The sequence below is a fragment of the Stegodyphus dumicola genome, chromosome 6 (assembly GCF_044657685.1).
Source record: "Stegodyphus dumicola isolate Sdum_Otavi_A_Nest chromosome 6, ASM4465768v1".
NCBI classification, from domain to species: Eukaryota; Metazoa; Arthropoda; class Arachnida; order Araneae; family Eresidae; genus Stegodyphus; species Stegodyphus dumicola.
The window spans coordinates 28095077-28121069 of NC_140773.1; the positions used below are offsets into that span (position 1 = coordinate 28095077).

At 33.1% G+C, this 25993-nt stretch overlaps 1 protein-coding gene and 1 non-coding gene across 2 annotated transcripts in view; one reads left to right on the forward strand and one right to left on the reverse strand.

The window, feature by feature from the left end:
• Window positions 1-9560: 9560 nt before the first annotated feature.
• Window positions 9561-9633, reverse strand: TRNAK-CUU (transfer RNA lysine (anticodon CUU)). The gene has a single exon. It is a non-coding gene; the product is annotated as a tRNA-Lys (tRNA).
• A 5663-nt stretch (window positions 9634-15296) lies between these two features.
• Window positions 15297-25993, forward strand: part of LOC118188092 (uncharacterized) — an 86473-nt gene continuing 75776 nt past the window's right edge. The window contains exon 1 of the mRNA XM_035358442.2: window positions 15297-15553. Coding sequence (XP_035214333.1) covers window positions 15487-15553 — 67 coding nt within the window. The 5' untranslated portion in view covers window positions 15297-15486. The remainder of the gene's footprint in view (window positions 15554-25993) is intronic.

Sequence of the window (25993 nt, forward strand, 5' to 3'; positions counted from 1 at the left end):
CATTCTGTCTCTCGATAATAAGTTACTCATTTATAAATCCATTCTGAGTCCCATGCTCTGTTACGCTGTTACGCTTGTCCAGTCTGGTCGTATTCATGTAAAACTTTACGTCAAAATTGCAGTTGTTCTGCGGCAAATTACAAACGTGTCATACTATATTAGAAACAATGCAATTCATGCGGAACTAGACATAATTCCATTGAGAAGTTTTACTACCACCTGACCAGACAGTTTCACATTCGTTTACGCACTATAAGCAACTCTGAACTCAGAATCTATAATTACGTTTATAAGAAGGATACTAATTAAAAAAGGCCAATGTCTGTTATCAATCCAAATGTAATCATGGAAATCTGATTTTTATATTTGCTTTGTCATGTTATTTGGTTTTCTTTTCTTTTTATTTCCGTATATTTAAATTTATATCTTGTGTGTATTGTATGTACTTGTTCACCACTTCAGACCTATGGATTCAAAATTACCTTTATAACATAGAGTCAGTTAGACAGCTTTGAGGCTTGAATTTATAGCACGTGAATCTCTTCAAAATTTAAATTGAAAAAAATGTCGATATCTCAAAAAAGTTACTTTCTAAAATATATCGAAACTTTCAACTATGTTCGATTTGGGGTAAGGCGTCAGCTTAGGCACCTAGGTGTATCAAACACCGTTCCACAAGAAGAGGCTAATCGCAGCTAGGCGATTTTTCTAAAATTTATAAGAATTAAAAAAGTTTTTCTTCTCCTCAAGTCTTCTTGACTTCCTCTAAAAATCTTTTTCTTAACGCCCATTATGTATCTTTTTCCCTCACTAATTTACTTTTATGATGTGGGGGTAAAGGATGTGGAGGCACTCCAAAATAAATAGTTCTTGGATCCTCAGATGTTATTATTTCATCTAAATAAGCTTTTAATTATTAATGAAAATTTAAATTTTATTTTAATTCCAAATGAATATTTAACGCAAACTTATATGTACCATTATTTTTTTTGGTTTACTACTCGAGTTTATTACTTCGTACATATGAGTTTATTATTTATAATAAAATGTTTGTTTTTTTGCTTGTAATATTAAACTAACTTTAAGCAATGCTATGTAACATTTTCGTATAAAAAATCAATTATTTGACACTTAATATTGTATTTAATTTCTGTCCTTTATTTGGGGAACACCCAGACCGTCAGAAGTTAATAAATTTGCGACTCCCAACTCCAGGTTATTTTTGTCCTACAACGTAAAGGTTTGGTAAGTTTTTACTCTTTAGATATTTGGGTTTTCTTCAGTAAACTTATGGATTAGTTGTTTTTGACTAAATGTCAGGCAGGCCCCATGTTTAATAAACTTTTCTTCCATTAGCAAGCAAAGCTGCCAATTACAAAAATATCTTGTACATTCTGGCGTCTTTCATTAACTATCACCCAACTAGTTAATTTTAACGAAGTTTCCGAGCTCTCAAACGAAGTTTGCTTATTGTAAGGATCACTCTGAAGGTCGTTGTGAGGAATGCCAGTTGAACCGTCTGTCCTTACGGTTCCAGAGTCTTGAAATTTAGCGACATTTTATCAACAAGTGATCGCTGTTCACGCGCTTCTTGTGAATAAGGCCAATTGTTAACGTCTCTTGACAAAGCTCCGAAGTAGGAACACTTTCTATTTCAAATAGAACTCAATTAGAATAAAAATTGCACCCACATTGTCAAGTCTTTAATCATTACGCTGAAATGATCTGATTTCGAAAAATTATAAAAATTGGCTTTATATAACGACTGTGCAAGTATATTCGAATGAATTGTTTTTAACTTTAAAAATGAAAGTGATAATCTTCTGGGTTTCGCAATATACTCTTGAGTACAAATATTCCTTCAAAAACATTAAACCTGGATTGGGTAAAACTAAATCTGTGTGTTAAAAATATTGCCATCAACACGCAAACAAGAGTAAAAAGAATTAAAAAAAAGATATCTTCGTTCTCAAAATATCAGGCTATCCTTGTAAAATAACAACATTAGAAAACATTCTGTTTATGCTTTTACTTTATCCCAGATGAAAAGGAGACAAATAGACCTTAATATGAATAAACCCGCTCTAACTGATTAACATTCTGGCAGGAAAGCATGGGTGAAAAGAAGAGTGATAGGAAAGTTGCTTTAACTAAAAATTAACTGTGTAAAGACCTTATTTTGTACTAATATATTGGTTTTAGTTTAAGAAACTTTCCTTTCTCTGTTGATTTCAATTTCCAGCCAAAATGCAAATTTAAATGACTTATATGCAAAATCTCAAAGCTTTCGGAAATATAATTTAAGTAGCAGAACTGAAGAGTTCGTAGTAGAAGAGTTAATTGCGAGTATTGTGGGTTTATGCCGAGAACGAGTTTATGCCGCGAGCGAGATTTATGCCGCGAGTATGCAAGTAGCTCTGTAGATGAATATTTGTGCTACCATTTAATTTTAGTTTATTTGATATTTTAGACTCGATTTTGCCGTGTAGATCCGATAAGTCTGATTGAGATTAATGTAGGGGGCCAGTCGTGCAGTTACAATTTCATTCATTATGATTGATTGTACGTACTACTTTGTGATTAAATTATTTAGCCACAAATGGTGGGTAGTTTGTGAGCACCAAGTATGTGCATATTCTGTTCAGTTTAGTAAAATAAAAAGGTTATTATAACTTTTATCGGCAGTCATCTGTGTTTCAAGATATAGCAAGAATTCGCTATCTCGCCTTCAGGTAGGGTCTATATTTTATACTTCTTAAACGAACATGGCACTACAATTATTAATCAAAATAAATGAATCTCCGCAAATTTAATAACATCGATCCATTTCATATAAGTTTTAGCATACGCGGATGACTTTTCGATCATAGTGGAGGTTTGAACCGGATATAAACTCGAAAAGCTAGTTCAAATTATTCTGGATAAAATCTTGAAATAATGTAATTCTTAAAACTTGCATCTACAAGAAGGCAAACTGAACCAGTCGTCCACGTCAACTCAAAAAGCCTTTCACTTACTTCGAATATTGCTCTGAACAATAACACAAGTTAGCCTAAAGATAAAATTACAATATTGTTACGAAATGTACAGGCGCGGTAAGATGGCTTCCCCGCGAAGCAGTTTTAGGGTTGCCAAAAAGAGCAAGGGGAAAGCAGGGTTGCCACATTTGGCGAGAAATCGCCCATTAGGCGAAAAAATTGGCGATGTGCCATGGACGGATGGAGAACTTTCTGGAACGAATTCTTATCGGTTTAGCCCAGAATGTTCTCGAACACAAGCCAAAAACTATATAAACCCTGCTGGTCCGCAGTCAGTTTAGTGTGCCTCACCGAGAGGGCGAGAGTGTGTGCCTAATCTAGCGAGCTGATAGTCAGTCATTGAGCGAGTGTCTCGAAGTCTAGCGCCGAGTTTGTCCTCGATTGCATCGAGAGAGTCTTTTAGTGTATTGCGAATTAGTGCACCGTCGAGTTTTGTCTTAGACTGCGCTGAGTCGAGAGCTATACTCTTGTGTATCGTCGAGTGCATCGCGAGTTGTAGCGTGGAGAGTCTCGAGAGTACGTGGACTTTCGAGAACGACCAAGCAGATTCGGGAGCTGTACCCTGGTGCTTTGCAGTGAATCTCTCCACCGCTATTGCCTGACAGTGTGAAGGCTGTGTCACTGAATGTGTCAGCGTGTTTATAACAGTTCGACGACTGTAAAAGTGATTTTGGAGCTATCTGATTAATATTGGTAAATAAGGTGTGTTTCGATACTGCATCAAATGTTGTCGTTATTCATTCCAAATCTACGAACCCCGTACGAACGTGAAGGAAGAAAATAACGTAACAACTGGTATCAGAAAGAAGAAAATCGTAACAATTTTATACAAAGCATACTATGTATTTTTCCTAAATCTCGGGGCATCTCATCCGATTTACTTAGAGCTTGAAATTTAAATGCTACTGTTCCTATAATCTGTTAGATTGTTTTTGTTTGGCGAGCTTTTTTAAATTTACATCAAGGAAGAAACATATGTATGGCTCCACGTGATCTGGTAATGCTGTTTTAGTCTAATACCTTTAACAAACGTGAAGTGAATTATCGCTATGTCTGAAAACAATAATCAGGTCCTGAAAAGTTAAAAATGACCTTTTTACTTAAACAGAATTTAGAACTTAAAGATTCTCTCTTGTGCTACAATTTTTACAACTCATAGTAATGCAAAATGAAACAGTTCGAATTAAAGCAAATGCAAAAACTGAAAAATTAAGTATTTCTAGAACCTAGCTCACTAACTCGTGGCATTGAAAAATAAAATAGAAGAGAGAAAATTTAATTGCGATTATCAGGTATGGCAGAAAACTAACAATGTAGCGCGCACGCGGTGCCAGAAACGCGCTATGTCTCAAAACCAAAAACCTCAGTTTAAACACTCGCTGTTGGTTCGATCGAATTACGGGTAAGTTAGTTTCATTAAAATATATAGTAAAAATAAGTAATGTTAGTACAATGTTTAAGTCAACAATTCTCAGTGAAATTTACTCTTTACAGAAACTGTACAAAGTACTATTATAGAATATTATAGAGGAAAATTAATATATTCAAAACATAAAAGATATGCAGAGGTTACCAAAAATAATGGATTAGGACGAAATATTAGTTTTTCCCAATAAAAAACTCTTATTTCATAGACTTAAAAATTTGACAATGAGAATATAACACATATTTATTTTTATTTCATTTAATTTACTACTAAACCTTTATAAGCATTTGTAAGCAAATTTTAAATGAATAAATAAATAAATGATAAATTATTTACCATGAAAAATATTTATAAGCTTGTACACAATTTTCATACAAAATAAACCATTTCGTTCTTCATTTTTTTCATCTTAAACTTTTGGCCGCTACATCTCCTCTTCATTCTACTCTCCAGTTTTGGTAAAATGGATGTTTTTAATTACTGTTCTATATCGTAGTAATTGATTTATTCTTTATCCAATATTATTTGCTATTTTTTATTTTTCTCAATAAAACGAAATTTTGATTATTCTAATATAATTACTTGTTAAGGTTTGGTTATCTGAATGTCGCAACCACACGAGAGCTGCTTAAACGGCTTTCAAAGCTGCTTAAGAGGCCTTTGTGGAATGCTTTTAAAGAAAACTGGCTGTATTCACATAAACCTACCATACAGCCTGCCGTTTCGCCTGGGTTCGAATCCGGGACAAAATACCAGTAATCAGCAATTTTTAAGCACTTGGACATTGGTGGGGTTTTATATTTATTAAGATCAAGATTAATTTTTTTTATGCAATTTACAAACCCTCAATATGCTGCTCTTTACTGAAACGGTAGACATTAATACGATAATCCATTTCATGTACGGCTATCTACCTCCACATCTGTAGGTTGCGAAGATGTGGAGGTTAGCAAGAACTGATATGTAAAGACTGCACTAAAAAAGACTGTACTTAATAAACTGTACTTATAAAGTCTCACGGAATTAAATCCATGTTGAAATATTTTCGCAGATGATATCTGCCTTTGTGGCAAATTTTGATCAAGATACTATCGATAATGATCTCGATAAGGGCTTCTGTGGTACTGAATCGGACAACTCTCTTCTTAAAAAACTAACCATCATTATTTCCATTTAACAGAAAAGTCATCTAGCTTCTCAATATGTCTAAATAGATCCTTTCAGAGATGCGGAGATATCTTTCACATTAAAGCATATATTGAGCGCTTGCAAAAAATCCACTTTAATGATTTTACTTCTATTTTAGCTTTGCAAAGTATTTGGCACCGACTGCACAGTTTATTTAAAATGAAATTAAAATATATATTACGGAATGATGAATAACACTTTACTCTAAATGTATGATAAAAGTAACAAATATTGAATGACATACATTTTTAGGTAAAACATGAAATACAATGAGTCTGAATATTTTAATAAAATAATACGCAGAAAATAATATTCCATGAATTAAGTAAAATTTCAGAACAATATGGTAGCCAGTATAAAATAAGAACTAAAATTAACAGAACTGGAGAGCATATATAATAATATAGGTAATTAGTATCATTTCTCAGATCGAATGACATTTCTTAAGAACGCACGTTTTTTTTTGTGCATAATATGTTTTCTAAAGTCTACTAGAAAATCTTGCACTAAGCATATTCAGTGATACAGCGATTTGGATCATCAGGTTTGCTACATTGAGATACAGCTGAGTTTCTAAGTTTTAAATTTAATAAATACACAAGAAAAGCGTTCCTTACCCGTAAATAATTTATATAGTCTTTCCAATGATTATCGTTCTGTATCTATATATATAAAGAAGAAAGTCTGCGTGTTTGTCTTCTAATAACTCAGTCACTACTACAACTATCATCACCAAACTTAATACGAGTTTTTTCTGGGTCCTGATACAGGTCGACATCTTCGTTTTCCCCCTCTAAAACGTAGCTGAAATCAGATATATTAATTAAAAACTCGGAAAAACGATAATTTTCGCTCTCATGTTTTCCGAGTGGCAACAGTCTCGCAAGCTGGAGAGATAAATCTGCTTTATTTCGAAAGTTGCTGCCATTGCTCGCTTTCAAATTCTAGAGTTTGTTAATAAAAATATTAAAAAAAAAAAAAAAAAAAAAGTTTTGCAATGAAATAAAAATAGCATTGCCAAATATTAAATATATTATTTCCGATTCCAAAAATTCGTGGGAAGCGATTTCGACTATTCCCATCTTAGTACGACTTTAATCAACTGAAATATTAATTAAAAGCTCTAAAGCGCTAATTTTTTCCGAGTGGCAACAGTGTCGGGCATTGGAGATGAAATGCTTTATTTCTAAAAGTATTGCTACTGCTCGCTTTCAAATCGTAGATTTTGTTAATAAAAAATTAGTAAGTTTTACAAAATTTATATATATAAAGAAGAATGTCTGTTTCTGTGTTTGTTTGTTTGTTCGCGTTAATGATTTCTGATCAATTATGATCGATTTTTTGCCGCATTTAATCGACTAAAATTGAATATAGGGGAAATATTGGAAGGAACTTGAGCTTTTGCATACAATGCCAACGCTAGAGTTTTTGACGGTCGGTGACATCTCTGCGATTCCTAGATTCTGCCGTCCAGTGACTTAATAAATTTTATAAATTTTACCATCCGGTGCGGCTGCACCTGTTGCACATGCTCTGGCGCCGCTAATAATCATATCGTTTGATTATTAGATAGTGAAGAAATCACTAGCTCGCTCATTAAAATTCATACCTTCTTACATAATATGTAATATAATTTTTTTAATGTTATTTTACAAAGTCATCAGAAGAGTAATTAGTTTGAAAGTTATTGATAGAGCGTGTAAGTAATCGTGTCTTTGAAATAAAAATTTGAAGCTTCTGTGATGAAACATTTGAGACTTCCGAAGTGCCATTAAATTACTAGGTATGAAGATTTTCTTCCTCCTTCCCCCCAAAAGAAATTGTGGCAAAATCCTTGTTAAATACGGGTTTGATTTTTTAAGCTAAATGCTAAACATTCCTAAGCTACTGATTAAAAGAACTGAGATAATAATTATCGAAATACAAAAAGCAGTTTTGATATTGAAAGGCTTTGACTGCAACTGTTCTGTTTTTAAAGTCATCTAAATTTTCAGGCTAGAAAGTACATTTAAAAATGACAAAAATTAGTAGCAGAACTGGTTTAATGTAATTAATCTACTAGCAACTGGAAAGTGCGGTCAAACCTTCGAAACATTTGCTGTTATATTTTCAAACGTTATATCAGTTCCTTTCATTAACTTTTATTCATTTTTTAACTAATTTCATCTGACATCTATCTTTTAGTCTAATTAGAGAAGTATTTGAAAAATGCTGCATGTTGTGAACAATAATTAGTTCCTTTGTGTAAAGTTTCATTACTATACGACAAATTGAACAACTGAAATCTTTATGCAAGCAGTCGGAGAAGAAACAAATTCAAATTTAAAGCGATAGTCTGAATAAACAAGACATGATCATGAGTCATGAGTCAAAACAAGTGGCAGTGCTTTATTCAAATCTATAACAGTGAAGGAAAAGTAAGATGCGAACGTTCAAAAATTCATTGATCTTTAATGCCCTCCGAACTATATAAATAAATTTGATTATCATGCACTTTTAAATGTCTTTGGCGTGAATTCAAATACCTATCTGTCTCTATCTTTAGTTTTATCAGAAAGCTTTTCAACAGGTTTCATGTTAGGTTTCTGAATGTTGTTTTATAAGGTCATCAGACGATTAAGTAGATGGAATATTATTCATTGAGCATGTTGATAATGGTGTTTTTGAAACAAAAGTTTTAAAATTATTGTGACGAAACATTTGAAGCTTTGGAGTTCCGAAGTGCTATTAAATCTTTTTTTGCCCAGCACTTATTTCAAATTCGTTGTTAAGAACTGATTTTTTTAATGTTAAAGGCTTAAATATTCCTGAATGGCAACAAATCTCTTAGAACTCTTTAGATTATTTTGATATGTATTTAGCAAAAAGCAAGTCATTTCAAGTATTTATTTAAATTTTTGTTTTTATAAAAAAAGGTTTAGTGTTATCAAGCTCTGAAGCATTAAAAGTAAGCTTGTCACTTTCATAATTTTGAGTTTGATTCAGAAAAATTGATCTAATTGCCACTTAATGTTTTTCACGGAACCACTTGCATGAATATTAAACTACTTGTATAGAAGCATTTGCATGGAGGTTGAACCACTGATTGATGGAATGAATTCAAAGCTTTTATTTGATACATTCTCGATCTAAGAATAATATTATTTTAGTGTTCAAGTGGTTATTTAATTTTTGAATTAGAAATTGAGGTATTCACGTCTAGGAAATGATGCAGTATTTGTTATAATTTTGAGCTTTTGAAATACGTCCTTAAATTATATGTCAATATCTGCTGCATTAAAATCGCAATATAAAAGATCAGAACATAAATAGGACATGATATTGAATTTAGTATAGAATGAACAAATTAATTAAACATAATTAAAAAAAATAATCATAATTAAAAAAATGATCTTGCGCTTGTAACATGAAATATATTTAGCATTACTATAGAATTTGGAAAAAAGTTCCCAAAATTCAACAAATTACAGAATACAATCTTAAGTGTCAATCTTCGATGTAACGAACAAGTGATTACTTAATATAGAATTTTTGAGTTCCATTAAATTAAGTCAAATCATTCTTATATTAAGACGAAATAATGCTCTTAAATTCTGAATGTTATATGAAAGATGCATACATTTTAATTTCTCAAAAAATAATGTATTGTAAAATCGTAATGCTAAAAAGCATGCTGGATCGTAATGCTAGGTTCAAATTCTTTGAGAAGTTATTTTTTAAAGTCGTTCAGTAGCAGGGCGCAAATTCTGTACTATATTAGTAAAAAGAAAATTCTGTGTTAATAAGATATTCCTTGTTAGCTTATTAATGCAGACAAACTTTTGGGAAATGGAATCGGTACATTTATATAAGTTACTCTGTAGAGACATTAGGTTATTTTTGAAGCAGGAGAGATGAAAAATGAGCAATACCCTCGCCGGAACTCGAACCACGGACCTCTCGAATAAGCGTCGAGAGTGCTGACCACTACACCACGAAGGCACGCTAAGAAAGCGGTAAAAATACCTTATAACTTTTAGACTTTTTTGACGTTTAGACTACTTTTGCAAACATTTTAAGTTAAGAATTTTTGGAATTGTATATTTGTTTTATAAACACGAATATTAATATTTTAAACATTTTCTGATAAGTGAAATAAACTGGATTATAACTAAAATAATAAACGAGTATATAGATGTATTCATATCGGAGTAGCCTTTCTGCATTCTCCCCCATATCCTTCATTTTTTCCCGAAAAAAATGTCTTCACTATGCATGAAATACCCTAGTGCTTGAAATTATCTCTATATGATAGGGAAAATCAGAACCTCATTAAGTAGCCAATAAACCTGATTTATTATTTCATTGAAATGATCAAAAGGGAAACTTAATTGCCCTAATTTGATCAATCTCTTTTGAAAGTAAGTAACACATAATTTTATTCAGAGTTGTGGTTAGAGCTTTGCTCAAAGTGTAAGGCACAACTTTGAATAAAGTTATGCATTATTTACATTTCAAAAGAGACTGATCAGAGGAGATGAGAGAGTGATAATCAAGTTTATATATCTGCTTAGAGATATATACATTTTTAGATAATTCAGGCTGATGCACTCATGCATTCTTTGCTGCAGAGAGACAGATTTATTTGATTTAGAGCAAAGCAATTTCTTTTGCTCGAAAGAAAAAATTCCAGTGTCTCATAACTGGATGAGAATCATTAATAAAAAATAAATACAATTTTCTTCAATGATTTAAAAAAAATTCCAGAGCCTAAACAAAAAAATTACAATAAACAAAGTGTATTTTCTCCTTCCTTTCAACATGGCTTCGTGGTGTACTGGTAGCGCACTCGGCGCGTATTCGATAGGTCCAGGCTCGAGTCTCTGTCCAGGAACCACCATTAGGTTATTTTGAGGCAGGAAACATGAAAAATGAGCAATGCCCTCACTGGAACTCGAACCTGGACCTCTCGAATACGCGCTGGTTGTGCTACCGTTACACCATGAAGGCATGTTAGAAGAAGGGAGAAAATATCTTATAAGTTAATAGAATTAATATTAAAATTGAATTCAAAAGAAACAAATATAACTTTAAATTAAAGGAAATTTGAGAGAAACGTGTTAGATATTAATGATTTTACAGGTAATTTGAGAGAAATGTGTTAGGAATTAGTGCAAATGATTATGTAGAATAATAAATAATAATAATGCAGAAATAGTATAGAGTTAACAAGATGGTAATTTTTTTAAAGTTTCCCTATGATGTTTCCCCAAAATTTCTAATACCGGAAAAAATAATAAATCTGATTGGAAGCAATTTTTTTTGAGAGAAATACGTGCAAAATTCCAAAATTAGTTCTTTTTTAGATAAAGATATTATTCTGGTTTTTCATACTAGAAATATGTTAAATTCTTACTAAAATAATTCTTAAATTAACATTATTAGCTTTTTAATTAACAAAATCAGTTATGGGCCAAAAATTTGGATGACGAGAGATTAACTGCTGATTTGCACTGATCAGGTAACGGTAAAAATAAAGTTCAGAAAGTAATCGCTCGAGTTCAGATTTGAAGTTAGGATAGAGGAAAAAAAAAAAAAAAAAAAAAAAAAAAAAACTACTGAACTCGATCTCAAACCGAATAAAAAATGTTAGCAAGTAACAGTGTGAAAGCAGTTTTTTGCTTAGATATCTGTATTGGTTAATGTTAATCTCTTCGTTTAGGTCTCTTGGGCAAACAGGTAAGATGAGCACACCATACAGTCACATAATCAGAATGCAAAAGGTAAGTGAGTGCACAGCTTCCGACCACGGACATGAACCAAACGGAATTCTATACCATCACAGCGGGGAAGGCTCCAAAGTAACAAGGTTGAATATTACATACTAATAACAGTTTTTACATATTGATAACTGCAGGCACTAAGCGTTTATTCTGGTTATCTGGTTTAAGTTCTGAACATTTGAAACATAATATTATTCACGGTTGTTTCTGCTTAGGCAGTGTCTTGAGATTCTCTCTATTTTATCAAGGGCTATTCTGTTTTTGAGTGTGTTGGACGTCCACATTGCCCAGGCAATGTCCGCTGGTTTCTTCAAGTGCCAGGTTCTTGTATGTACACTATGGAAGTAATAATGGTCCGTGTCGCCTTCCTCTCCGCATTCGCAGAAAGGCGTATCCCTAAGTCTGAATCTGTTCAGGTATACTGGGAATGGTCCATGACCTGTTAAGAACTGTGTTAGGTTAGCACAGTGGGTCTTTATTTCCATATTAACTTTTGGCAATAAGCGAAATGTGCTTCGTCCTACCTCTGCCTCTGTCCTTCTACTTTGCCAATTCTGTAGTAGACTTGTCAAAGTTGTTCGCTTAATATGAGACCAAGGAAGTTTAGTTGGTCTTTCTAATATATCTGTGCTGTTGGCTGCCTGCTTGGCCAGTAGGTCAGCGGCTTCATTGTCTTGAACCCCTTTGTGAGCGGGAACCCATTTTAAAGTGGATCTTTGCAAAATAGGCATTGTCAGAAGCTGTTTCTGAATTCGGTATACCAAAGGACTCCGGCTGTTTTGATTTGCGATAGCCGCCAGACTTGATGCCGAATCACTGAGTATGGAGAATTTCTCCTGTTGACATGTGTTCGCATATCTAATTGTAGCACTGATATCTAGAAGCTCTGCTTGGTATACCGAGTTGTTCAAGCCTAGTTTCCTTTTCCACTCGAATGTTACAACTCCATTTTCCAATCTACAGAAGGCGCTGCCCGTGCCATTCCCAGTTTTGGAGCCATCTGTGAAAAGGTTATTACTGTTCCTCTGAATTGGTTGGTCGTTTATGCTGATACCGTCGGAGAGATTAAAAGCTGCTGGAGGAAAGTTTTGTTTCTCGTAGTCCGAGTGGTGATAACTATCACCCCAAAGTGTTGAAGTTTGACCCAGCCTGGTAACTCTTACGATAGCTGCCTCTCTTTCTACTATCAAATCTAGGGGAGGAATTCCTGCCAGTTCTTGTAGGGCTAGTGTTGACGTGGTACGGTAAGCCCTGCATACTTGAAGTAGCTGATGTCTCTTTGTCGAAGAATACCGGGAACGTAAATTTCTGGCTCTTCAATGTGCCATCACCAGGTGTTCGAAATTTGAACTATTATTTTTAATAACAATTTTCTTTTCCTCATGATCCATACAACGTATATACCAAATATCAACGAAATACGCCAACCAGAAGGAGCTCTGCACAAGTTCGGCGAGAATCGATTCAATTATAACCATCTTCTATTTACAAAATTTCCACTGTTATCTGCACCGAATTAGCAGATAATAAAGTAACTAATTACATAAGCATACATGCATTTCGCGATAATTAAAAAAATATGAGATTGACACCGCATGACTTCCTTGTACGGTCTGTTAAATATTCATTTTAGAACAGCAATAAAATGTTATTAAATATCGTTAGCTATTTACAAGAATAAACTGACATTAAAAATTGCTAGATATTTATTGTTAGACTAACTACGCAGATAAACTGCTATTATATATGGAGTTAGATTTCATTATTTGACGAAAGCTAATTTTTTAAAGTTTAATATTGCCAAATCATGAATATTTGCATCATTTAAAACACTTCTGAAACTACGATGATCAGTGATTGGGAAAATGAATGCTGGGTAAGGGCTTTTAAGAAACGTAAGGGATGAGTATATGTATATATGTTACTGTGAAAGACCGAAATTGGAGAACGTCGACTTTCACCGGAGAATGTCAACATTCACCAAATACGTCGGTGAAACATCGAATATTGCACTACATTCTTGTACATTCGGATCCTCACCGGTGTATGTCGACAATCACAGATATGCTCTGGTGTAAGTCGAAAAGAGAGGTCATAAAGTGCCATAATAGTTTAAGTTGTTGCAATAAATAAGATTAGAGTCACATAATTTAGTAAGTTTTTTATTACCGTTATTTTATTTTCTCATTTAGAACATACTGTATAATTAAGTAAGTTTTTAACTTCTAATTATTTTCCTTTCTCATTTTGAATATATTGTGTTTTTTAAGTTCTTATGTTCTTAAGTTCTTATTTTAAGTCTCAAGTGCGTTTTTTCGCGACTGAATGACGGAGAAGAAAATATAATATTGTTATATGTTCAACATTCACCATTAGTACATGGTGAATGTCGACATTGATCGGTGAAGGTCAGAAAAAAGAGTATTTTGAAAGTATTTCGGACATACACCAAGCGACTATGTGAATGTTGACATTCACTGGTGAAAGTCGATATTCTCCAGATTTCGGTATTTCACCGTAACATATGTTTACGTTTGGGTACCGCAGGTTACAATAAAAAAAAGGAGATACACATTTTATAGGTGTTCCGTACACAAAATGGCAACATTCGACAGCTAACCGCTCTTGAATTATGAGAAATACATATATACAAACGTGGACACGTACGCACAGACGTCACGAAAAAGTCGCATTTGAAACCATTTTAAATCCATTTTACAATCAGTTTTGGAAAAACCCGTCATTTATCCTATGAGTACATACAAATGCCGTGTAAAAAATCGTCCAAATGGATTCGGGAACTGTCAAAATAGACTTTTGGCTGAAATATGATACGCGAAATTTTTTGCTATTACAATACTTCCTTTACTTCTTTCAAGAAAGTAAAGAAGAGAAATACAAAATTACTATAAAACAAAGCATAAAACGAAGAATAAATAGAAGCAGAAACCACACGGATGCAAAGTGAATATGTGTGTGTGTGTGTGTGTTATTATGGCAAAGCCTCGAGGGCTATCTGCCTAAGGGGAGGGATGCCTTCGTGAAGGACTTTCTAAGGGAAACTGGCTCGTATACACGTTACACATGGGGAAAACCACGAAAACGCCCATGCAGCCAGCCCGTTCGCGGGATTCGAACCTCGGACCGAACTACCAGTGTTCAGCGACTTTACCGCTCGGCCGCTGGTGGGCCTCAAAGTGAATATGAAAAACACGAAAAAAATACAATATCAAAACATGTTTACGAAATTTTGCAGCAATAGTTTTCTATCAACCTATATATGAGGCAAGTTTTCTAGAAATTTATTTTTGAAAGCAATCTTTCCCAAGCACAAAAATTTTTCTTAGATTAAGATAATAAATCTAATTAAGAGAGAGAGATTTGATTATTGGACATAATGACAGGAATGATACAGGGAGTTCTTTCCTGTGGTCTTGATTACCGATGCGCTTGCAAATTTGTGTTTCCATTTAAATGTTAGATTTGCACATTACATCATGGCGAATTAAATTATAATTGGTAAGATTTCTATGATAGGAAAGATAGATATGATTATAATATAACTAATTTTGGACGGTAAGAAATCCCTTAATTTTTATGGCTTTTTTTTTCGTATGATATATCAAACAGAATTAGAAAGAAAATTATGGATTCGACGGCAGTTTTAGAAACACTTTTCTCTCATTTATTTTAAGAAAAACGAAAATTCTACTATTAAAATGTGCCATTTACCTGTATGTGTCTCGGTTAATACTTTTATTTCTGCAACTATTTAAACTTTTAGATGCCCATTTGCGAGCAACATCTGAATATAGATGGCGCTGCCACAGAGCATCTCTGTCCGGATGCGATGTGTCCAAGGCAACATCCCAGTCGAATCGATTCGCACGCATAACATCTCCCTCATCCACGTCTAAGCACGCGCCTTTATAAACTTATAAATAAAAACACTTTTGCGTTGAGGTTTCCTGCATTTCTGGGTCACCAATACGTTTCACACTGACTAACACAAATTTTCAAACAAAATTACCGACTTTGCATAGATTTTGCAATTCCCTGTTCGGAGTTTTGAATGATGCGGCATTTTCCGGCGTACGTCTTAGACGTAATATTTGTGCTACCTCTGATATTTGGGGCAGGTAAGTTGCAATTCACTTCATTATGCATGAGTTTCGTTCCGTCGTTTCGAATGACGTCGCGCGTTTTCGGATTTTTATTTCGATTTTACAACGATTCAACAAATTCTGGAGTTAGTGGTAAAGATATCCGATTCTGACAGAAACACATGTTTTAAACATTTAAAAACTGGTAATATTTTTTCGTAATTTTAAAGTTTTCTTTGCATGTTTGTACTTGTGTTTACTTAAGTTTAATTTCATTTCTATGTGTCATATCAAAAAAAAAAAAAAAAAAAAAAAAAAAAAATCTGAAATGTTTCAGATTTTAAATTACGTCCAAAGGGGCGTTTTTTAACATTTTGTGTGTTACCTTTCTTTATTAAATATCATGTTCCTCGCACTTAAACCATAAGATCCAGTGCAACAGCAATATCGCAAAATAGTTTTAAAACGAGCATATCTTTAGAATTTCCGATACAGAGACTCAAGCGCTGGAGATAAAAATGTTTTTTCTGCACAACGTTGCCATTGCTCGCCTTGAAATCCTTGAGTTTGTTAATCAAAAATTCGTCAAAGTTTTAAAAAATAGGAAATCGATCATAAAACAAATTTCAAATTTCAAATTTGGTCTTCCACATGCTCATATTCGTTGGAGGATTACGTTATTCAAAATTCGATGACTCTATGTACCGTTGTTTTATCACAATACGAGAAATATACATACATTTATGCAGATTTTTCATTATTTAATTTCTTCAAATATAATGCAGGACTCTAACATTTTGTGGCAACAGTTTGAAAAGTGAACCGACATTTATGAGTCCGACGCAAAATGCCAAAATGAAACTAATAGTCCTTCGGGATTCAAATCCCTTTGGACTAAAAATATATTGAAAACTTCTAATATTGCGTACTTGAAAGCAGTAGAATGTTTCAAAGCGTTTGTTAATTTCAGCAACCGCTTTATGAAATTTTAACGAATTTGGCATACAACAGATGTAGTATGCAGATTTGTTTTTAGCTTTCCAGGCTCTAAGATTTTACACAAGCGTGGGAATTTAGGAGGATTCAATCTTATTGCTATACGAAAGGAAATTTGAAGAGAACAGAGAAAGAAACTGGGAGAAAAGAATGATTCGATAGAAGTGAGAACAAAAGAGGAGGAACTGCGAAAATGCGTATCAGGAAACTGGCTTTTGTTCGCTCCAACGAGTCATAAAAAAGCGCAAAGGTAAAATTGAATGAAATTTCACTCAAGATGGAATTTTTTAATAGGATACTTTCCAATTTAGCTAGTTAAAGGTAATACTACGAAATGATATTTTTAAAAATGTTTTCTCCTTCAGAATCGTGAATGTGACTATAAAAATGCATTCAGACATTAATGAAACATATGATACATATAAGAGTAGGAAATAATTTACACTCGTATTTTAACATATGACTTGAGATAATAATCCACTTGCTGATTAATATAAGATTTGATATTTTAATTGATTTATTTTTAATTTATTGATTACAAAACCGTATCATACGTCATCGCGTACATGCAATAAAATAACACTAGTACGTTTCTGTAATTTTGTTACTATAATTTAGCTTTTCTGTTTTTTTTTTTTTTTTTTTTTTTTTTCAGAGAGAGCCCACCAGCGGCCGAGCGGTAAAGTCGCTGAACACTGGTAGCTCGGTCCGAGGTTCGAATCTCGCGAACGGGCTGGCTGCATGGGCGTTTTCGTGGTTTTCCCCATGTGTAACGTGTATACGAGCCAGTTTCCCTTAGAAAGTCCTCCACGAAGGCATTCCTCCCTTTAGGCAGATAGCCCTCGTGTGCTTTGCCATAATTAAATACACCTACACCTGTTTTTTCAGAGATTAAAATTTTAGACCGCAATCTGGAAATATGTAATTAGATTTTGTTTCTTAGTAGCAAGAGATTTAGAATACAGTTTAGGAAAAAACAGAAAGTAGGAAATTCTTTTTAGTAGCGCAAGAAATATTAGAAAGTCTAGACACGTTTGGTTATTTTCAGTATCTGTTTCTGAAACTGAATATGACGTGCTACTCTCATGAAAGTTTGAGAAATAATTAAGTTATGGAAAGGATTGAAATATAAATAAGCATAAGGTTAAAGAAATCGGGCAAAATGCATGAAAGCAGCTGTCACGAAAACGTAATAATAAGTGATTAAATATAAACACAGTGAATACGATCGATTTAACCATTCATTTTACTTTCCTAGACTTAAAGAAGTACGCATTTGTGTAAAAATAATTTTTCTAGCTACACTTAGATTCTATTTCATAGTATGACGAGTATATTAATGGAAAATCAAGTCGGAGGCTTATCAATGTAAAGGGTTAAGGCCATGAAGCATTGGTAATTCAACTACTTTGAAGTCTTGAACAACCGTCTGGCTAAATGGGCAATTTTGTGGTTTTTCCATGTGTAATATGAATACAAACCAGTTTCCCTTAGAAAGTCCGCCGTGGAGGCACCCGTTACTTTAGGCAGGATAGCCCTCATCTCTTTTGGCACGATTGATAAACAAAAGAAGTATCTAATTAAGTCACAGTAGCTAACAAAATTTAGAAATTGCTTTAACTGTTATTTGAAAGTACAAATAATCAAAAGTTAACTGTCGATATTCAATCCGCAGACAAATGACCGCAATATGTTTCTGCAGTCTAGAAGTTTTGTACTCAAATTCTGTTTGGATCCTGCTGATTATTTATATTCATTGAGCAAGCCACCAATTCGTTTGTGGCTTTGCAAATAAATGAAAAGTGTTTGTTTGGCTATCTTTAGGGCTCACAGTATATAAAGTATTTCATATTAATCTTAATAAAAAGTATTTTATATGAAAAAAAGAATTTTATGACAAAAAATAAATTTCTATTCTATTTTATTTTACATTTATTCAGCCAGTGGTCTGTATTTAGTTGGTCTTAATACAACTTTTCATATTATTAATATTTAAAATTTCAGTTAGAAATGCAACTTGGAATATCATCGTATAAATTAATATCATTATCCTTCATAAATTACGCACATTTGTAGAGTTATTAAGTTTTTTTTTTTTGAAGCAGAAGAAATGAAAAACGTACAATATTCTCGTTGGGGCTCGAATCCTGGAACTTTCGACTACACGGTGCATATACTTTCAATTACATCACCAAGACACTCGGAAATCAGGGAGAAAATACTTTACTTTCAATAGACATAGTATTTAATTTATTGGATTTAACTATCTAAACAAATGAAATATTTTCCATAATTATTCTTACAACAAAATATTTAAATGACAGTCAAATATAAATTTTTGATATCAGCTACGAAGAAAAGACTGCATCTTTACAAGTTGAATATTGAAATCGGGGCTACGAATAGTCAGAAACTAGAAGGAAATAAAGAATTGTTTATTTTTTGAATGAATTTCTCATTCTAATACCAAAATTTTACCTATACTCATAGAGAGGAAATTGGAAAAATATGCAGAATGTAGAATTTTCCTATCCGTTTCAGTAATACTACTGAAAAAAACGTGTTATTGCAAATCATAATCTTATACTACATTTCACAGAATGTTTGCTCTGCTTTTCATACAAAAAGAAATATATTTCATAGCGATATTAAGAATTCTTTCTTGATTCTGTTTCTGTCCTGAATCGAAACTAAATTTTTACCATCTTTGCAATACTGTTATTGTTCTAAAGAGAAATTTAATACTAATGAAGCTCTTAATGGATTGCTTTGATTTTGAAGAAAAACTGCAATTAAAGTTAATAGCGAAATACTTGTATTAGTTCAAAAAGTAAACGATTTTGTTTATTCTGTTAGTTTAGTTCCAATTCGGGAGCAATATCAAAAACGCCGGCCAAAATATGATACAATTTCCCTAGACGCAATGCATATGACATTTCAAACCGCCGCACGAAACGTGAGCATTGCTCATAATGCGTTGAGTGAAAAAATGCATTGTTGCCAGTACATTTCGTTTGAGTGAAAAGACTAACAAATATGTTGTTAAAATAGATATAAATGTTTACCTCTTTTCACTGATAATTGCCAGAAGTTTAGATTAAACTTAAGATTTTATACTTGTAGTTTTATTTTCTTTAGATAATCAATAAAAGAAATATGAGGTCTCTATTTTATTTTAATATTTTTGCCTTTTTCCCAGTGTTCAGTCAGGCATAGATGAGAAATGACGATTTATGAAACCACGTACTTTTAAAAGAAACATCTCTCCGTATCCATCCCTAATTGAAATTTATTTGAAATAATAAGAAATATAAATAAAATAATGTATGACTTTTACACCTAATACTTTTGGGCACTTAAGTCAAGGTAAAATAGGAGATAAATGTGGAAATCATGAGAAATACATAACACAATAAATAAAATAAATATTTCGAAGTCAAAAGAATAAGTAATTAGATAAAGATTTAGTTTATTTGATTATAGCAAAGCACTCAGGGTTTTTTGCTTAAAAGAAAGAAAGCCTTCACGGAGGACGTTCTAAGGGAAAGTGATTCACACATGGGAAAACTACAAAAACGCCCATGCAGCCAACCTATTCACAGGATACGAACCTCTGGCCGAACTACCAGTGTTAACGATTTTACCACTCGGTCCCAGGTAGGCGCAAAAATAATATAGGGAACAAAGTTATACTATAGAGCTTATTAGGTTATTTAGGAGTGAGAAACGTGAAAAAATCTTCAAAGCCGTAGCCGGGATTCGAACTCGACCTCCCAATTACTAACCAGACGTGCTTCCACTTATACCATAGAGGAATGCAGCAAGAACGGAGAAAATACCTTACAACAACGCAATAAATTATTTTAACTAAAATTTTGCAATTATGAATTGAATCTTAGATCTTCATTTATCATGCTTTGCTTTAAACGGCCTCCGCTTTAGCCGCTATATTGTTCTCAAAGTAATTTTCAAGCGTCAAGATTTTTGTTGATAATTTTAAGAAAATATGCTATGCAAAATCAGGGAAACATATTATTGTTTCTAGAAATTAAAATAAACTAAAATAGGAGCAAATCTAATCGCGTTTCTATAGCTCTTGAACTTAGTTTTCAAATAAAAGCTATTATTTTCTTATTTATACCTTTGAGAAAGTAGACGTTTCGTGTTACAGGTTATTATACCTGTTAGTTCCTTTTTTGTGTTTATGTGAAGCATTCAGTTTCTAGCTAAATAAAGAAAAAATATTATACCACAAAAAGTAGGAAAAAAATATGAAAGGTTTCAGATTTTTAATTACGTCCAAAGGGGCGTTTTTTAAACATTTTGTGTGTTACCTTTATTTATTAAATATCATGGTCTTTGCACTTAAACCATAAAATTCCATTCAACTGTAATATCGCAAAATATTTAAAATGAGCATATCTTTAGAATTTCCGATACACAGTCTCACGCGCTGGAGATAAAAAATTTTTTTTTTCTGTATAATGTTGCCATCGCTCGCTTTGCAATCCTTGAGTTTGTTAATAAAAAATTCGTTAAAGTTTTACAAAACATGAAATCGATAATAAAACAAATTCCAAATTTCAAATTTGGGCTTTCAGATGCTCATATTCGCAGGAGGATTACTTTATTCAAAATTGGATGGCCTTAGGTATCGTTGTTTTATCACAATGCGAGAAATATTACGTACATACATTTATGCAGATTCTTCATTATTTAATTTCTTTAAATATAATACAGGGCGATAATATTTGGTAGCAACAATTTGAAAAGTGAATCAAAGCAAAATGCGAAAACGAAATTAATAGTCCTTCTGGGAAAATAGGACTAATAATAGCGCCGGGAAAAATGTGAAAAATTTCTGTGCAATGAATAACATTTTTATGCCAATTAGGAAATTTATATTTTATGCATTATATCAAATACCTAGGCATTACATAGAATGACAAATAGCATTTTCAGCAAAACATGAAACAGACTTTTATAGAAAAGATGCATGTAGATATGTTAATAGATATATACAAAGTTAACATACAAATTTCTTCCACAGAAATAGAAAAAGACTAGGGCTAGGAGTTACTTGTTGCTACACGATAGACTAGAATTTATCCGCCTTTTTAAGATAAAATAACTTCATATTTTACACTTTATCTTGAAATTACCTCACAAACCCTTGATTGTTTCCCGCGGCCTGATTGGAAGCGGTCGACCGGAGATCTATTTTGTGGTTAGGAATGTTTTCATCTCTCAGTATGTCCATAGGATTTAAAATGAATTGAAAGCTGGCATACACTTTGATTAACACGTTAAGTACCAAGATTGTTTTGCTTTGTCTACGAGAGGTCCCTGTGGTGTTTAACATGATGTACTATATCCGGCAATCGCTGCCATACTCATAAGAATCTCTAGAAGGTTGTACGATTCACCCCATCCTTTACTGACGTCTGGGATAGGAGATAACACATCGATCTCAAAGCTGCACAAGGAAATTTTTGTGAAAATAATCCCCTTCCCCTCTTTCCATCCTGGCCTGTATTTCCAGATTTAATTTAAAATGAACTTTACCTGTTTTCTATCAACACCATAGTGTTGCAATTCAGCAGTAAAACACTGCGTGGTTTCCTCTTAGTAGGTTTGCTTTTTTTTTTAAACATTTTTCAAATTATTCAGGCAGTTTTAGCAGGCAGTCTCAGTTATAAGAAACACAGTTTTCAGAGCACTGGCTGAAGTTTTAAATAATTCTTTACATAATCATTGCTGAAGGTAATTATGACGGGATGCATACTTAGATAATGGAAGCTTCTCAACTTGTAGAGACATTAGGAATTTTTTGGAAGCAGGAAAGATGAAAAATGACCAAAGCCTTCCCCGGGAATCGAACCGCAGACCTCTCAATTACGTGCTGAGTGTGCACTACACCACGAAGGCTCGTTAAGAAGGCGGGAGAAATACCTTATAAACTCATTTTTTATGCAGTAGAATTGAATAGCGTTTTTCAACCGAATTGAAATTTTGCAACCGAATTGAAATAGCGTTTTTCACAACTCCGAATAAAACCGACTGTACAAATGGCAGAAGTGCCTTAGCATTCTTTTTGAGGCAAGAGCCGGAAATGACGTGATTTGTGTTGCGATATTAAATTATATTAAACCTTAAAGCTTGGAATATTTGATATTTCAGTCTGTGTTATGTTCTGAGTTGCTATGAAAGGGCAAAGAAATGTATGAAAATTTAAGCGCTTCATATTTTGACACATCCCTTTCGGCACTGTAGAGAATGCTTTCCATACTCTATGATTTAAGCGCTTCATATTTTGACACATCCCTTTCGGCACTGTAGAGAATGCTTTCCATACTCTATGATTTAAGCGCTTCATATTTTGACACATCCCTTTCGGCGCTGTAGAGAATGCTTTTCATACTCTATGATTTAAGCGCTTCATATTTTGACACATCCCTTTCGGCATTGTAGAGAATGCTTTCCATACTCTATGATATACTATTTTCGCTCTTTGCCGTTAATCTATTCAATATATATATATATTCATATATTATTTATTTTTATTTAAAAAACGTAAGTTCTATTTTGTGCGCTTTTTGGGTTTAAGGACTTTTTTGTAAATTGGCGTTGCCATAATCGATGCTTTACTTAAATAAAATCCGTAGCGCAAGTAAAAATTCATGTAATATTGAAATCCATAGAAAATTATGTGTACTATTTGAAATCTACTTAGGCAGTTTCGGCAGGGGGGGTATAAAATCAGTTTTCAAGGAAAACTTTCAGTTTCAAATCAAAGGATGTCCCGTAGAGGTCATTTTAAAGGAACCTGGCTCGTATCCACGTTACACATGGGAAAAGCAGAAAAATGCCTATGCAGCCAGCCTGTTCTCCGGAACTCGAACCACGGACCGAATTACCAGTATTCAGCGGCTTCCACCGCTCGGCTACTGGTCGGAACACGTAATTAAATGTTAGGTTTAAATTAGCCATCGTGCTCCATTAGTTTCATAAATATGAGAAGCGTTTGAATTGAGCTATTTAAATTATGGTAAAGTTTTCGAGGGCTGTCTTCTGATTGGGAGGGATGCCTTCGTGGACGAAACTAGCTGTTAAGCAAAACTAGTTCGTATTCACGTTACACATGGGAAAAACCATGAAAACCTTATGTGAATAATTCGTTCGTCCCACGCTGCTTAACCGTTAAGCACCAGTGCTTAACGGTTTTACCACTTGGCCGCTGATGAGCTGGAACAGAGAAAGCATTTGCGATGATAGGAGTAATCAGATTACTTTATTTTTGCATGTTGCCATTTGAGATTAATTTAGACTCAAAATGATCTTTTAACTACCCAACTGTTATTTTACGCTTAATAGATCCCTTTGTCTTATACTGTGAATTAAAAAATTAATTATTTAAATCATCTTTCAGTGGAGAAGTATTCTTCGAGGCTATTTGTATATGAAGATAATTAACTGCTCAAGAGAGAGATATAATTTATCTCTCTTGAAAAGCGAAAAGATATCTAAAATTTAGATAATAGCAAGTGATGCATATTCTCGGAGTTTGTTCTAAAATATTTTTAGATTTTTGTTACGTAAGATTGCAGTTGCTCTGGAAACTGAATTTAAATCCTATAACCCTACTAGACAGGCTACCCAGTTATCGCTGTCAGGAATAGTATGACAAAAGATTTGAGAATGTTTTCAATAAACCTTTTTATTTTATCTTGAACTTTTAACATAAAAGGCACACTTATGGTGCAGACGAAAACCACTACTTGTGGCAATGTAAATTAAAAACAACAGCCAAATAAATTTAAATGTTGATAAAATAGTCTGAGACTATACAGTAAAACGATTAATCTGCAAGCTAGTACAGTTATTTTTACCGGCGCATATGCTTAAAATCTGGGCTGCAAGAGAATACAAAAGCCGAGATAAACACTTTTAGATAGAGCTGGCGAAATTGTAATAGCGCAGCACGAATGCCAGAAGATCTTTCACCCTAAGATTAAAACTAAAAGCTCACTAACAGCTAAATTGCATTCTGATGAGGAATATAGAAAGAAGAAGTCACAGTAAAACCCAGAATCAGATTTTTACTTCCTTGTACGAAGTAAAAAGGAAGTATTGTAATCGCGAAAAGTTTCCGGCAGCATATTTTAACGAAAATATCCATTTTGACCGCTATCGAATGCAATTTAACAATGTTTTTGCGTGACATCTGTACGTAAGGACAGAATAAAAGACTCTTTTCCTACAAAAAAATTATAAAACTGCTTTAAAATTAATTCTGAAGAGAATTTTTCGTGGCGTCTGTACGAACGTATGTACGTACGTATCTCGCATAACTCAAAAACGAGTAGCCTCAGAACGTTGAAATTTTGTATATAGGACTGCTATAACATGTAGATGTGCACCTCGTATTTTGGTTGCAATCGGCCGCACCAAACGTATATAAATATATTTATATATATATCCACTCTGTTACCCGGCTCAGTGATCTCCGTTTCTTTAAAATTGTACATTTTTTGTTTTAAAAATGATTGAATTATGTTGTTTTTATCTTCCGGTTAAGGATTTTATGCCTTTAGTAAATTTGTGTGCAATATTTTTAGAATTATCAGCAATTTTAAAGTTGTTTAATTGCCGCTAAGCCTGTTTTTAATGGCGGCCATTGATGTTTACATTTGAAACAGGAGACTAGTGGATTTGTTGCCAATCTAGAGAAACTTAGCTTCGCAACAACAAAGATAACGCATTCATTTATTATTGCCAATTAAATCATGCTTAATTCTTTCTGGAATTTTTTCGAGGAAATAAGTGAGATTTACTTCGTAATTTTTAATATAGATATTTTGTGTTTTTATGTATTTTTGCCTTCTCGCGAAGTGAGAACTGAATTAATTAAATGAGAAATACTCAATCGTCTGTGAAAAAACTGTTTTTTTTGTTTTGTTTGCTTAATTTCTTTTATACATCGTTCTAGCTTTATTATAGTATTTGATTAGAATATGTGGCAACGATTAGATAATTCTATTCTTTAAATGATATAAATTTTGTGCAATATGAGTTATAATATGGACGAAATATATAAGTTAACTGTTATATAATTATTGGATTATATAATAGTTAACTTAGTTTCCGTTATATAATTATAAGTTAACTGTTATATAATTATTAATACTGTTAAGTGAATCTAGCGCCAGAGTGTCGCTATGGAAAACAAATACTAGAGTGAATTTTAAAGAATGCATTTATTCTATTGTGGTTTATGCGCTGTCGGCGAAGTAGATTTAATTCAATCCAATAAGTTTAATTGAAATGCAAGAAAAAATGCGTATAATTTAATATTCCAATACAAGGAAGTCATGTGGTGTACACATCAGATTTTTTTATATATGTGGAAACACATTACAACTTCAATATTAAAGCATGGTTCTTTCGTTACTAAATGTCCTATCAGTTGCCAAATCGTTA